Source organism: Anas acuta, chromosome 2 (genome assembly GCF_963932015.1).
Source record: "Anas acuta chromosome 2, bAnaAcu1.1, whole genome shotgun sequence".
NCBI lineage: Eukaryota > Metazoa > Chordata > Aves > Anseriformes > Anatidae > Anas > Anas acuta.
This window is the reverse complement of record NC_088980.1, coordinates 84,725,025-84,741,266: the sequence shown is the minus strand read 5'-3', so window position 1 is coordinate 84,741,266 and position 16,242 is coordinate 84,725,025. Positions and strand designations below refer to the sequence as shown.

The window sequence follows — 16,242 nt, the reverse complement described above, 5'->3', positions numbered from 1 at the left end:
GCGGCTGAGGTTCCTTGGTTTGCTCAGCCCAGAGCAGAGCAGGCTGGGGCCTCATGGCGGCCTGCAGCTCCCTCGCGAGGGGAGCAGAGGGGCAGGCGCTGAGCTCTGCTCTCTGGGGACAGCGACAGGACCCGAGGGAACGGCATGGAGCTGGGACAGGGGAGGGTCAGGCTGGGGGTTAGGGAAAAGTTCTCCACACAGAAGGTGGTCGGGCACTGGGACAGGCTCCCCAGGGCAGTGGTCACAGCACCGAGCCTGATGGAGCTCAGGAAGTGTTTGGACAACACTCTCAGACCCATGTTCTGATTTTCGGGTGGTCCTGTGTGGAGCCTGGAGTTGCACTCAGTGGTTCTTGAATTCTCTTACAACTTGAGGTGTTCTGTGATTCTATGACCTGCATTGTTTTGGTTATACAGCACCAGTTGATTTATAAGTAATGGGAATGTTTTAACATTCTCTTAATTTACAAGCAAGTGCAGAGTGTATGACTATAGATAGATTGTGAAAAAGCATCTGTAAAGGTCTCACTGAGAACTGTATTTGTCTTAAAAAAAAGTTGGTGATGAAGATACCCAAAGAATGTGTTAAGACTGTGTCATGACTCAGACAGCACAGTCTGGATTTGCATTTGTGCAACTGTAGAGGGAATTTTAGCAGCATACCCACTTGGATAACTTTGGAGTGTTCAAAACAACCTGTGTTACAAGCTAGAATTCCTACCATCCCATCCTGAAGAGATGCTGTCTTTCGGAAAGCTGCATAAAGCTTAAGCATTAGCTCACATGGTGACTCAGTTCCAATATCAAATGAATGCAAAGTCCAATGACTAAAAGTGGACTGAGTTAACTAAGTTAAAAAGACCTTAATGCACAGTAAGGTGGAAATTGATCTCATTACTAATAATTTTAGTTTCTTTATAATAAAATATATTTTAGCAGACATAAATTCCCTTTCCTTAGGAACAATTATTGTATCCATTGTTTTATCCACCCTTAAGTCCTTCATCCTGTATATATTTGTGAAACCATTTGGGGTCTATTAAGAGACAGTTCTAAGAACTGATGCTCTGAATGCTGTGAGAGGAACAAGCTATTAGAATATCAAGGCTGCTGATCTCAATAATAAATAACTATTCTTGTTTTACAGCTATTGTCTAAGCCAAAGTTCAGTGGAGTTGAAAAGATAAAGACCATTGGGAGCACTTACATGGCAGCAACGGGACTGAGTGCTACACCCAACCAAGAACAGTGTCAGGTATAAAAAAAAGGTTCTTGCTCAATGAAAATAATTTTCAAATGAAGCCTAAAATTCTGTTCATTAAACTGCATGCTACATATAACATTGTGACCTATTTTTTTCTTCTTAATGTAGATTGTATTGTACTGGGCAAGTGTATACTTTTATTTAGCATCTCTGTGAATTATTGTTCTTCACATTGCAGTTTGAAAATGCTACTTCTAAGTCTAAATTCAGCCTTCTACTCTAAATAGAATACCTCATTTTATTGCTACATGCTGCAGCAGAAGTAATTGGATTTATGGAGTCCTAAGAAGACTGTAGGAATCACTATTGTGAGACGATTGTAAATTGTGAGTGCAGGGTGGCTGTATTAACCATACAATTAAAGAACCTTCAGGCTCGTCACTGAAAATGGGTTTCTTTGTTTCTGATTGGTTTAATAGGGTAGCATTGGGAACTGCAGTCAGTAGAAATGAAGCTCAGAGAAGCAATTCATAACTTTGAAGCAAAGTCCTTGGTTTTGCCATGATCTTTAGAGTACTCCAGGTTAGCAACAGAGGCACAGCAATTATGAATCAGTGCATTTTCTGCTAAGGATTAATTGTACTTCTGACAAATTCATGTTGTTTCTAGAGAGAAGCAATTAACACCTGAACTATAGACCCTAAGAATCCTAAGGACAAAATAGAATAATTTTAAATTAGCTCTGACATTCAATTCAGGGAGGTGAAGGCGATGAAGGAAATGCAGGACTAGAGATGAGAAGACTTAGAGGAGTTCTCAACCACTGGAAGAAATGTATTGTTTGAGTTATTTCCACAAAGTTAACCAGGAGATCCGAGTCTTACTGTTCCTTCAGTGATTTAATACACATTCTGAAATCCACCAAAACTTAGAGGTCTTCAGTTCAGATGCTGCAAGATCCACAGGTACTGCAGTACCTAGTGCAGCAATGACTGACTGCTAGGCATGCTCCTGGGCACAGCACCCAGGGAAAGCTAAATGACTAAAGATGGAGTCTGAATACATAAGCTGAGTTGAAAAACAATCTGTCTTAGCTAGATTTGAACTCCAAAGGAAACAGAAAGGCTTCATTGATCTAAACAACTGCTCTGGCAAGTGTCCCACCTAGGCTGATATATCTACTTTATGAATCATCTCACAAAGTTGTCATCTGTCCATTTGTTCTGTCACTTTATCTCAAAAGATGAGGAAGATTCAGTCATTTCTCATAGAGACCCATAAGCCTACCTCTTAAGAAATCATTCTCTGTCAAGGTCCTACCCTGGGCTGTGGAAGCCTGAAAATCAATTCTCTCCTTAGCCTGGGGGGGCTCAAACCAGTACTTAGAAATCAGTCTATGCTGTCGATGTACAAGAAGACATTAAGTCTATAGCCTTAGTAACTCATGTAAACAGTGAGATAGTAAATTAGTGGACAGGGAGTGGGTCGTCTGCTCACTTCATTTGTCCTGCATTTTGTTCATTTTCAGGTCTATTAGATGTTCTCAGAGATGCTTGGTTATCTGCCAGATGAAATCAGTAGAGAAAGTCTTAAAACTAAATCTCACTGGAGCTTAAGTTAGCTGCTTTAAGCACCTAGCACTCGGGTTCTGGGATATGCAACACTGAGAGAGAGTCTTCTCTGTGAGGCTGCCCACAAGCATTAATTATTATTAAGGGACATAAAACAAAAGCAGACACTCAGAGAAGATTAATAAGCAAATCCTAGGCACACATAAGCAGTGAGTGCCGGTGGGACTAGACAGCAGCTCATCAGTTGTTTGACAGTCAGAAGGTTAGATTATGCATTTTTTGGATCTCTCATCTCTAGACTGATTGATCATGTAAGTGAAATGCATCATGGTTCATTGGCCATTGTTTGATCTAAGTGATGCTGGACAGGACATAATCTTCTTACATTACTTTTCTGCTGCAGCCTGCTGGCATTAGGATATCCCTGAGGGTTTAAGTGCTTTCAGATTCAGCATATTTTGGCTCTGTTCTCACAGTAACTAAGGCTAAGGAAAATGATTTTATTCTGTTTGGCAATTCAGGAACCTGAACGACAGTATATGCACATAGGAACCATGGTGGAGTTTGCATTTGCCCTAGTGGCAAAACTGGATGTCATAAACAAGCATTCATTCAATGACTTCAAGTTACGAGTAGGTATGTATTACAGGATTTTTATGATCATGTCCTGGAGGAAGGGGAGAACTCAGCATAATGTTCAAGCCGATTAAAGTATTAGTAGAACTGTCCAACAGGGCAGTATTACTTAATAAAGAAAATACAGTCTCAGGGGTCTGCATGGTTTTATGGTAGCTCTATAGTATTTGTTAGAGAGGTTGTTAACCGTGTAATTTTTTTAAGCTTCTCAGTACCAAAGGAGACTTTAGACAGGGCTTTACAAAACCATATGAATAGCTTTGAAAGACAGTACCTGCAAGGGGCCAGTGAGGCTGGAGTTTGAAATATTTCAGATGTACTAAATCAAGCAAGCATACAAAACTGCTTCCCTTCCTGGTGTTAACCAAATGAGGATATTTCTCTGCTTTGTTATTCTGTGATTATTGACAAATAAGAGCAAAAATGACTAGTTATTTATATTTGTTAGGGGTATCAGTTATATTTCACCTTCTAATTGCTTCTCTTTGTTCATCATGGTATTTTTGAAAAAATACACAGTTGTGGTGCGCCATGATGATGAGATAAATGAATTCAGAGCTGGTCAAGAACTTTGTGTTCCAAAATGTTTAATTCCTGATAGCAGTACACAGCAGCTTAACAATGCAATCTGTGACTTGGAAAATGTGAAATGAAAGCATTAAATAAATATTGGAAACCTATAAATCTTGGAAACATGTCTGCAGTATTTGCTTTCCATTGGTTGTTCTCCCTTCTTGTCTTTTTCTTGCTGGGCAGCTTGCTTTTCCTTTCAATTGCTCCTCTCATGTTTATTTCACAGTGCCACCCACTGGCAAAGCTTGCTATTTTCTGACCTTAAATATTCATGTGTTCCTTAAGGCGCTTCTTTGCTTCTTTGTTTTGTGTTCCTTGCCATAGTTAAAAAAAATGACAAAGCAAATCTGAAGTATGCCTCCTTCTCGATGTGTTACAGAACTTGATGAGTTTATAAAAAAAAACGTGTAGAGATACCATATTTCTGTGCAGAATAAAAGTTCTCTTCTTGCTGTAGATGACACATGTCACATACTTGCAAACATAGTTTTATCAGCAATGTCAGTAGAGATAAAGAGCTGCTGAGTATCGGTGCTAAATCCACAAACTGGTTATAGCAATAACTCTTTTTAACTAGGAATTATGAGGCAAGATGTTTTGGCAGAAAAAACAAAGGAGTGATACATGTTTAGAATGGGCAGAAGGAAAAAAAAAAAAAAAGATTAAATCTACAGAGGGAAACAGGCCCCAAACTGTCACTTTGACACCTTAATCCAGTATAGGCACCACTGAGATCTTCAGATCCACTTCCCACCACCAGCTGACTATGAAAGCATCTGATATACATAGGAATTAGAGCCGCAGAAACATTTGAGCATCTTCCCCTTACTACATAATTGGCACTTTAGGGATTTAAATCCAATATACCATTTGTAAAAGCCTTCCTCAGCTAGCATCTAACCCTAGAATTGTTGCAGCTCACCAGAGGTCTCAGCTTTCAACCTTCATTTTGCTGTAAGTGCCTGAAATGCTAGCTGTGCCTTAGGAGGCACACAGCTTACCCCGATGTTGTCAGGCAAGAGAGCACCTAGACTATATTTCAGGCATTTCTCCTGTTCTGTTAGCTAAGGTGCTTGATTTATTAGACAAGCTCAGATATGTTTTTGCAGAAAGTTTTGCAGAGGTGCTACTTTTATTTTTCAGACCAGAATAGAGTCTGACATGTTGTTTTCCATATAGCTTCATGGTTAGAACATTTGTCTATGTTGTGGTTGAACTTGATTTTGTTCCTGCTTTTGGCTGAGGCTGTTCAAGCATAGGGATCTCTGTTCCCTGGAGGATGCCATGAGTCCAAGGTGTAGGATGCTTCCAAGTTGGATACTTTTTGTCAGTGTTTGCTGAATAATATTTCCATTTTCATAGAATAATTAAACGTCCCACTGGGCATGAGAAAACGAGACAGCATCATCCTCTGTTAAAGAATTCACCTGGATGAGATGGATGCTGTTCCTGCCTTGCCCCAATACACATTTATGTGTCATGCAAAAGAGAACTGGAGTAAAAGAGCAGGAGTCACTTAGAGCAGCACATCTCAGACTGTCTTGATGGCCAAAACACATTCCTAAGAGATATGGGTAGAAGTCTTCTTGAAGAAGGAGGGATCTGAACCTTGTTCTCCAATCCCTGAGGACATTTCTTAGTGTTGGTTCAGGAAATTAAAAATAAACAAAAACCCTCATCTCCTTCCCAGTATATTCTGTGGGAAGGTTCCACTGCATGCTCTTCATTTCTGGACCACGGCAGAGTGTATACTACACACATCTCTTCAGTATTCCCTGCAAACTATCTTGAGCTACTCAGCAGATAGCTTTTGTGGATTGCACTGTTAAGTCCATAATGCCTTCTGTGCTTTGGTTATTAAGAAACGGAAAGACCCACCTATGACTTGGGAGTTAGTGCAGGGTGTTGCAAGGCCTAAGACTCTTCATGAGTTAATCCCAGTTCCTTAGACAAATATTTATCAGGTTTTTATCTGATATCCTTTAGGGTTTGCATATTTTCCTAATTTTCTAGATTTAACTGCTATAGAACTTTTTGAGGGTTTTCTGGTGGGTGTATGGCCTGGTTGCTAGCCCATGCTGCCCTGCTATATGTGATCCATAATAGATGAGCTAGCTCTAAGACGCCTTCCCATGCTACAATCACAATTCTATTTTGCTGCCTAGATATATCCCTAGTGATGGTTTCTGTCAGAGAATAAATATAAGTCAGTTACGATCTTTTGATTTGGGGTTAGTTGTAGAAATCCAAACTGTTCGCTATCGCAGGGTACATTTCTCACTGGGTATAAGTTGTCTTTCCTGCTCGTCAGTAAGTGTAGTTTCAATTATAGCAGATTTGATGCTGGTTAAGGGTAGTGCTTTTGATTTTGCCTCCTTGTTTCCTTCCCTACTAGCAGAGTACAACTCACTCCCTTTACAAACGTAACATAGAATGGAAACTCACTGCAAAACAAAACATGCTCAGAGACTAAGGGGGTCTATACTATGTTGTTCTTCACTCTTACCATCTGCATTTCAGAACTAGCAATTTGTTACTCTTATTCCATACTTAAGCAAAAGATAGGAATATATATACTTATAGTATAACTCTTCAGGACCATATTATAGGCAATCCAGCCTTCAGAACAAGGATTCAAATCCTTGCAATTCATTCATATTAATTTATTCTACATTTAAGAATGAAAATGAAAAATGAAAATAATTCATTTGATTTGGCCATCAGTTATTACAGAGAGGAGAAGTCTTTCACTGAAAGTAGAAATAAGAAGAATAATAAGAATTGTGATTCCCAAAGGAAGCTGTTCTTCCTACACTGTGTTTCTCGTGCTATGTATCAATGGCAGTAGCAGGTTATTAGGATAATAATAGTTAAAAATATCAAAATTATTCAGGATGAGAGGGAGTTGTAAAACTAAAATTAGACTAACTATCTTTTGGCATTTTTATAAATACCATCCTCTTATTGTAAGGGAATGTGAACAGGCTGTACCCACTAGTCAACACAGACCAAATAGCATGCTTAGTGACTTGTTATGTTACCGGGTGCAATACTTGTCCTCCTTGGGTGTATCTTCTTAATATTATGTTCTGATGTTTTTCAGGTATTAACCATGGACCTGTAATAGCTGGAGTAATTGGAGCTCAAAAACCACAATATGATATCTGGGGCAATACAGTAAATGTGGCCAGCAGGATGGACAGCACTGGTGTCTTAGATAAAATACAGGTACTCTTGTTTCATGCTGCTATTTATCTTAATTCTTTGGGTATGGTGCTTCAAAAATACATTTGTACATTAAAGAGGTCTGTGGTTTTGGAGCTGAGGTTGCCTACAGAACAAAAGACCTACCAGTTGTCCGTACATTTAAAAGGAATTAAACCATGGGCAGGAACATAAAGTATTAAAAGAAATAGTATGGGGAAATATGTGCGAAGAATCAAAACTTTGTGTTCATGCTACAGAAGAATACAATGTTTTGCCTGGAAATGCAGCACCACATTAAGAGAGGATTTGGGGGAAATCACATTTGTATTCTATACATTTCTAAACTCATAAAATATTAGCTACATTATCCCTGAAGGGCTTTCCTGATGTTAATTATTTCTAAATAAAGGAAATGTCCATAACTGCAGTATGTCAAATTAAATCCGTAAAGCAATGATGAAGCATTTATTTCGTTGAAACATATAGAATAATAATCTTCATAAATTATTATTGCAAGGTTAATGGTTGACTTGATGACCTTGGATGACTTTCCAACCTAAGTGATTCTATGATTATCTATATAGACTGGAGACAGAGTTGTGTAGGAAAGACCTTCAATTAGCTAATTTTCCAGTGATTTCATATTTAAGGATCACATTTTAAATTTCTGCCTGGTATGCTGCATAGCACTTGGGGTTCCCGTTGTGTACGTGACTGAGACCACTCAGAATCTATGGTTGAGACTATTCAGAAGTAAATAATGCAAAAGTAGAGCTGCTGGCCAAAACTGAAAACAGGAGGCATTTCAAAGCATGATATCTACACTTGTTTGCTTCACAAAGAAATGTGGCTAGTCTGAGAAAGCTGATGCTGTTGAACAACCTCTACCCTAGCAGGCTTACACCTAAAATGGCAGAACTGCTTCAAGTTTGGTTCACAGCCAGTTATGTGGGAAACTACCAACAGCAGCTCTGACAGATGATGCTAATGTCTTACGATCACTTCATTCATGCTGCTTTAGTTTGCGCAAAAAGATGGGGAAGGTGGGTATTCTGAAATAAAAAACAGCTCTTGAAGCTGAGGAAAATGCTGTGTGAGGATGAGCAATGTTCTTTGTGTATCCACAAGCCCTCTGTCTATGGTCCTAGGTACAAAAACGATTACACTGAATTTAATACTTCATTTATGTGATTAGGTTGGGCAGCCAGCAACAGACTATTTAAAAGCTCAGGTGCTCAAATCTAGTCTGAGTCCTTAGAAGGGCTTATAAGTATTATAGCAAAACCCTTGCAATCACTCAGCACAGATGTTCTCTGGAAGAAGATTCTGCTTTGCTCTTTTGTCAGTGTTGGTTTTGTTATTGTCTTGTTGCAGGTTACAGAAGAGACGAACAATGTCCTGCAAACATTGGGATACATGAGCACTTGCAGAGGAATAATAAATGTAAAAGGAAAAGGAGAATTGAAGACATACTTTGTACATACTGAAATGACAAGGTCCCTTTCACAAGGGAATGTGGCATCTTGAAGAATGCTTGTACATGTCATCAATACCATATTTTCAGGAAAGTATCACGCACTTTTTAACTACATTTTGGCCCTTAACATGCGTGCTATTTTCTGATATGTGGCACTTATTTTAATATGGCTGCAGAATAGTCTCATGAGCCATCATTTTGCACCTTGATATTCCTATGTTCAAGGACAGTTGTGATGTACGCTGTAGGACTGGAAGATTGTACTGCAACTTGCACTGTTATTCCGAGACAAGAAAAGAAGGAATGGGAATTAAAAAGAGGTAACTCATCCTGAAAGGACTAAAAAGAGATGTTGGTGACAAATGTGGGGAAAAAAGGCAATAAAGCTAGGGGTGCATACTATTTCCCGATGCATGGTGTTTTCTGGAAAATACAGTCGCTCCCCAATAGCATCCACTAATCTGGTATTAGAGCATACAGTATTTGTAAATAAGTTTACTCAGTTCACACATGATTTGGATGTGATCACCAGTTGCATCTCATAGCCAGGGACACGTTGGGTGGCTTGCTGGCATTCTTTCTGAAGAGAACTAACGATGCTGGATTAGTTTTGTACAAACGTGTCAAATGTTTTGAAGCTATTGTCTTTTGTAAGGTTAATTCATTAAAAGTTTATATGTACTTTGTCTTACTGTTGCTGTCTCTTAGTTTTGCTTCCTTCTCTGGCTTCTGTCCCTCTAAACCTGCGCGTCTGCTGCTGTGGCTGCTGCTTTTTATTCAGCAGTTAGATGCTGAGGCAGGCTGTGGCCAGCTATTGCAATAGCCTAGATCATTAATACCTGCTAGATTTGCTGTTGCCTTTCAGGAATTCAATCAGCTCTATTGTCTTCAGTCTTGGTTGGTATCCTAGGCACTCTGCAGTCATTTGGTCCTTATATGATACAGACTTACCTCAGATCCATAAACACAGCAAAGTGGGGGATACTGGAGACAGTAGCAGTGTTGCTACTCTACAACTGGCCTGCAGTGCTTAAACAGTAACTAGGAGAAGCTGTACAAGAGAGGAAACATTTTGTTTTGCACTTCCACCACCTTTTCTGCCCTCGCATGCTTTTCACTTACCTTTCCAATGCCAGATTTCATGGGATAATTAAAAATAGTCTAATTTATCAGGACATCATGATGAGTGGAAGATACAAAAAATGTTATTTTGTGGATATTCAAGATTAATTTACATCCTGTTGAATTAGAAAATAGCATACTTGAAAAATTTCATAGATGAGCAAGGTGAGAGACTGAAAAATCCAGTAACTACTATCTATGTTCCTTTGAAAACACTATAAAGATTATTTTTGCTTTGCTCTTATCAATACTCGATACTAACATTTTTTAGTCATTATAACAGCCTAACAAGACCAAAATTATTAAAATTCTCCTATTTAAGATATCATATAATTACAATTTTTTTTTTCTGACTGATATCTTATGAATATAGATGTCAACTTGTGCACTGTTAGCTCTGTCATACTATTGAATTGTAAAAAGGATTCATGGAACAATCTTTCAGATTTCTAATTCATGAAACGTGTATTTACATTTGTGTTGAGTTGTTGTCCTTTCAGAAGGAGTTCCCAAAACTGTGGGTCACAAGTAAATGGCATCAGGCCATGCACAGTCTCATCGAGTGTGGCATGGTTACTGACAGCAGCCATCCGCCCTCCAGCAAATTGGAATAGCAGTCAATTTCAAAATGTCTACGTTTGAAGTAAAATAGAAGACCTGAATTTTCATCCCTTAAATTAAAAAAATAAAATAAAATAAATAAATAAAAACTTAGATTTTGAATGTACTCTGAGCCTTTAAAACTTTTTCTGGTATTATCACAGGTCAAAGCAATCATTTCTCATTATGGATGAAAACCCTGTATGTAAATGCATATGTAATGATATTGTATTGTCATATCTATGTGCAGCTTTCAGGTATAACCTGTATATTCAGGGTTTTGTTTTTCATTTGTATTCTTGCACATTCTGTGCATCAGTACTAAACCTTGTACCTAATTTGATAGGCTTGTTTCTATGATTTTTATAAAAGTTAAACAATACTATATTTCTGTAACCCATAAAATGTTAAAATATTTGAATAGCAGTGAGCTGACTGGTTCAATGAAATATAAAGATATATATGTCCCCTCCAAGAACGTGTTGAAAATGCCCTTGTTCTGGGCACTCATGTTATTCTGGTATTCTCTCATTTTGTACTTGCATTCTGACTCTTGCTACTATGTAGCCAAATCCTGCTAAAAAGAAAGTGGGCAAAAGATGAAAATACATATGTACAGTTATGATGCCCAAAGAAGGGTGCATACCATCCTCTCTCCAGCCTTCAGTTGCTGACTAGTATTATTATCTTTCTAGTGCCAAGAAGCTATTTGTATCCAATAAATATTTTTGTCTTCCAATGCATCTTTCATCTACTGTTTATACCATTTTATTCTTCCCCTGTCTAGATTGATCCAGAGATCCTGTATCCTCTTTCTTCCTCTCCTGCAGCAGTTTCATCTGCCTCAATATCTGAATATAACACTATTTAAGTGTCACTGTATAACTTGAAAAGCTTTCTGATAATGATACCCGTCAGTATTCAATATGCTGTATTTTCTACATCACTATAAGGCTCAAGTTCTGTGACTCCCATGTTGGTGCTATAGTTCATAGGTTGCTAGTGAATCTTAAAGAATGTGAGTTTCAAAAGTAAAATGCAAGTGTGCTTGACAACGTGAGGCAGCAGCCAAGAGATCAATGTAAGAGTGATTCACTGTAGGCTGGGAAAATGAAACCCAAACTTTCAGAGTCTGATGGATTTCTTTATCAAAGCCAGTGCTTTGCTACTTGGAGGGCTACCAAGGGACAGGAAGAAAGATTAGGCTTGCAGATATATATATTTTTTTTAACTACAAAAATAGTTGGGATTACCTGTATGTTAATGCTATTTAACTGCTGTGTCTAAAGACAGATATTAACATCCTATTTAACGTGTGAAACGCATTATTCATTCTGTTCATATTCCTTTATGGTTTATCTATTTTGTAAACTATCTATAGACCTTATTTAGCTTTTCCTTTTTCCACTGAGACACAGGTAGGATTTCAGCCTGCTCATTTCTAAAGAGACAGCTGTGCACATCCAAAGGCAGACCTGTTTCAAGTCTGTCCCATTTTGTTTTCAGAAACTCATTTCAGGACAAATAATTAGCTATGTCATTGGATGCTTTATATACCAACAGATTTACTATCAAAAGCAACAATTACCTTGTCCTTCGATAATTAATTTTCCCTTTGGTTGTATTTCTGTATGAAGATTTTTTTTTCTCTGATAGCAGATTCTCCTTCACCTGACCTAGATACTACCCATCAGCACTTTTTACAAGTGGACCTCAAGCTAGGGATTTTTACTTCTGTTTTTCCTTCCTTGTCTAAGATAGTGCTGTGACTCTGGGGAGGAAACAAATGTAGAATGAGATATATGTGCCTTAAATAAAACGTGTAATTAACAGTATTTTTGTTCTGTGAAGTACTTCAAATTTTTTGTGGATTTTCAAAAGTGATGCATTAATCAATTGTAGATGGTTCACCCTACAGCTTGCAATGTATTCCTTTTAAAAGCTTTCAAATTTAGTGGCTGGAATCATCCAGGTAAATATTGTTTTTAATATACCAGAATGTAATAAAAGGAAATTTTAATCTGGTTTGCAACTATCAAGCTATGAAACCCTTTATACTATAGGATGCCACTGTTAAAACAAGGATTCTGCCGACAATTGTTTGAAAATTTCTGATGGAGTATTTTTCAAATGTATTTGCAGCAATTGAGATGTTTTGTGTGAAAAACCTCAGTTTTGACAGGAAGAAATGCCTGTGAAGTATTTTGAAAGACTGACGTTCCTGGGCTTTATGTTTGCATTTCAAACCAGTGTTACAAAATGTTACATATAATAATGTCCATTTCATGTATAAAATTGTGCATTATTCTATTTACCAGCAGGGTTATTAAACAGAATATTCATCTGATATGGTGAGTTGGAATATCCATTCAGCAGATATCAGTCAGCATACAAATAATAATTGCAAATCATGTCAGTCAACCAGTTACCATTTTATAATTGTTTTTAAATTATTAAAATAAAAATTTGAAAATCCTAATTCTAAGTCAAACGGTTGAAATTATAGTCACAATCCAACCAGGAAATGTTTGCAATCTACAAAGTGGTCACTTAGTCTCAGTAATTATATAGAGAATTATTTGAGACAATAGATACAGTCAAGGGAAATTTAAAAATGATTAAAAAAAAAATCCCAAGTAGCACATGAACAACCCCCCACCTCCCTCTAAAGATTGCAAAAGGTGCACTGAGTTCTGCAGGTGATGTACAGTTGCCTCCCTCTCCTCTGGCAAACCTCTGAAGAGCCTTCCCATTAGAGGCAGATGGTCTGTCACTATTCAGAAGAAACAAGCACTTGTGTGAAATTAATGGCCTGACTTGAAATGAGGACCAAAGCTATGACAGTGGAAAGGGGACAGTTTTAGAGTCATCTATGCTTCAGCTTCTTCAAGCATGATGGGTCGCAGCATTTGTTGGAAAGGCTGTCTCCCCCTCATGGCCCAGGAACATGGCAGCAGTCTGATGCATCTTGAGGCCAAGTGGCAGGGACAGGAACTGAATTGTTAAGCCTTGATTTGACAGCAGTGTAGCCATCTCAGCTCTAAGTGCCACTAGCTTGAAACAGGTATGTCAGCTTGTGGCAAGGAGGCGGCTACTGCAGCTTTTCTGCATGTCAATGGCCTGTCTAGTTGTATATCATCTGTCTTCTGGTGTCCATCCCATCCCCATCCCTGGCCCCACCATCATCTTCCCCATGACCACTTGCCTCACTAATTCCTTTAAGGAATTTACTTGCCAAGTTATTCCCTAAATCAGTTCTTGGCATTTCAGAACAATCACCCTGCCTCTGAGACACTGTTATCACTGTGCAAGCACATATCAACGTCTTGAAAATACAGAAATCATAGCAGTGGAATCTAAGGAGGATAATGCTACCTCCTAAAAAGGTAGGCAACTAAATTTCTTATCCCTAAGACACTGACTGAATGCAAAGCAACTTTTAACACTTTAGTTTCTGATGTCAGCTGTATTTGAATGCATACACTTGATGGTATAGATTAAAATCACTCCATTGCCTTCTCACAACTGTTTGCATGCTTCTTTTTAAGTTGCTTTTTAAGTTACTGAGGAAATTGACTTACCTCCGGTGCCAAGCAATAAGCGACGTACCTGTTACAATAGTATATGAGTAGTGTATGTGACTGGAACAAAAGCCCCTGGGAATTCGTGCCCTGCATGTGGGGAGTCTGCAAAAGGGGAAGAAAGGAAGAAAAAGCCTTTGTAAGATTCACTCTAGAGAGATTTCTGCCTTGACTGGGAAGGGAGAATGAACTGAAAAACATCATTTCAAATTGTTTCAAATGTGGGATTTAGGACAAATCTGTAACAGGTATCCAATGATATTTTTGACAATCTGTATAGTACAATTCAATTGATGCCCTAAACCCTCCAAAGCAGGGTCCCAGGGGACACTGCTGACTAGCTTCTGGAGTAGCTGTGTCTGCTACATTAAAACCCAGGCTGGCAACTCAGCTGACTTTTTTTCTCCTTACACCAAAAACTTTGAACGCAACAATTTCGTGATCACTGTGGCCAAGACAGCCACCTTACCATCACTTCTCCCATGAGTCTTTATTCTCAAGCAACAGGTCTAGGAGGACACCTTTCCTAGCTGGCTCACTACAGAAAGTTATCTTTACCACGCTTTAGGAATTTCCCACAGTTGCTTGTTGCAGCAGTATGGTAATTCCCAGTTTATATCTGAGAAGTTGAAATCCCCCATAAGGACAAGGGCAAATGATCCAGAGATTTCCCCTAATAGCTCGTCTGTGCCATCATCCTGGGTGAACAGTCAATAGCAGACACCCACAACAACACCAGCATTACTATCCATCCCCTTAATCCCCACCCAGAGGCTCTCTACTGCGATATCCCCAGTGACAAGGCCGTACAGTGCAAACTCTCCCTTACATACAGCGCAACACTTCCACCTCGCCTGCCCAGTGTGTCCCTCCTGAAGAGCTGACAGCCCTCCATCCCAGCACTCCAGTTGTGGGGTTCGTCCCACTAAGTCTCACTAATATCAGTGATATTATAGCTCTGGGAAAGCTTTCAGTTTATTCTGTCTGTTCCTCATACTGCATGTGGTGGTATACACGCATTTCAGATGTGTTCCTGAACCCAAAGCGCTCCTTGGAGCAGCACAGGCACTCCCAATTGCCTTGTCACCCTCAAATGGTGCTACACCATCCCTTGGCTTAACAGTTTTTAACAGTATCTCCTGCCCCCACTGATCCTAGTTTAAAGCCCTCCCCATCAGTCTCATCAGGTTATGGGCCAAGAAACATTTCCCCCATCAAGACAGGTGTATCCCACAAAGCTCCATCAGACCTCATGTCTCAAGGGTGCTCCCACAACTATAAACCCCCAAATTCTGGTGGAGGCACCAGTCTTGGAGGTAGTCATTGATATCCTGGGTTTGCCTATTTCTTTCCATGTGGGAGGGTTGAGGAAAACACTTCCTGGGCTTCTGAATCCTTTAGCCATCTTCCCAGGACCCTAAAATCTCTTTTGATTGACTTCAGACTTGCTGTGACACTGATGGTACCCATTTGAAAGAGCAGGAGTCGACAGTAATCTGAAAGCTGTACTAAGCTCATAAACTTGCTGGTGATGTCTCTGATCTGAACCCCAGGAAAGCAGCAGACTTCTCTGAAAAGAGGGTTTGGTCTGCAGGTGGGAGCCTCTGTTTCTTTCACAGGGGAGTCACCTATGACTGTAACTCACCGCTGCTTCTTCACAGCACTGGTCTTGATGCTGCACTTGCTATGAGGGGTTATCAGGTCCTGGTGAGAGAACTTGTACAAATACCTCTTCTTTCATCTTTTCACTCACCTCATCTGCCATACCCGGAGAAGTATTGAAGAGAAACGTTTCAAATCTGACTTCAGAGATCCTGCCTAGCTTAGTCTAAATTTCTGGTGAGCAGTTCCTTATGGCTCTATTTATAGCTACAGCTTCAGCTGAGCTGCTTTTTATAAAATGTTTTGCAATCTCTTGGTGCTTGGACTAAACTACAAAACAGAACTTGCACAGTGGCATGTGTGGTTCTGTGTAGGAAGCTGATGTCAGACGGCTATTGGATTTTAAATTCTACTGCTCACATGCTCTGTGGTAATTTGACCAATGCTACAGGAAGAAGAGAACCCTAATTGGGAGAGGGATATTATTAGATAAACAGATGGAAATTGTCATGAATGATTAAAAAAAAACACCAGGTCTGTAGAGCACAAATACTTCCCCATTGCAGTTGAAAAGGAGTGAGATGCTACGTTAGTCAGTCAATTAGTTAAAGGAGAATGGCAACTATATAGTAGAAATGGGACTTTTACATCATTGCTACGTGGACCCAAT

General features: G+C 39.2%; 1 protein-coding gene across 1 annotated transcript in view; it reads left to right on the top strand.

Annotated features, from left to right (window-relative positions):
* Window positions 1-12,736, top strand: part of ADCY2 (adenylate cyclase 2) — a 208,737-nt gene extending 196,001 nt beyond the window's left edge. The window contains exons 22-25 of the mRNA XM_068671030.1: window positions 1,147-1,254; window positions 3,296-3,410; window positions 7,087-7,211; window positions 8,565-12,736. Of these exons, the coding sequence (XP_068527131.1) occupies window positions 1,147-1,254; window positions 3,296-3,410; window positions 7,087-7,211; window positions 8,565-8,717 (501 nt within the window). The 3' untranslated portion in view covers window positions 8,718-12,736. The remainder of the gene's footprint in view (window positions 1-1,146; window positions 1,255-3,295; window positions 3,411-7,086; window positions 7,212-8,564) is intronic.
* Window positions 12,737-16,242: the final 3,506 nt, after the last annotated feature.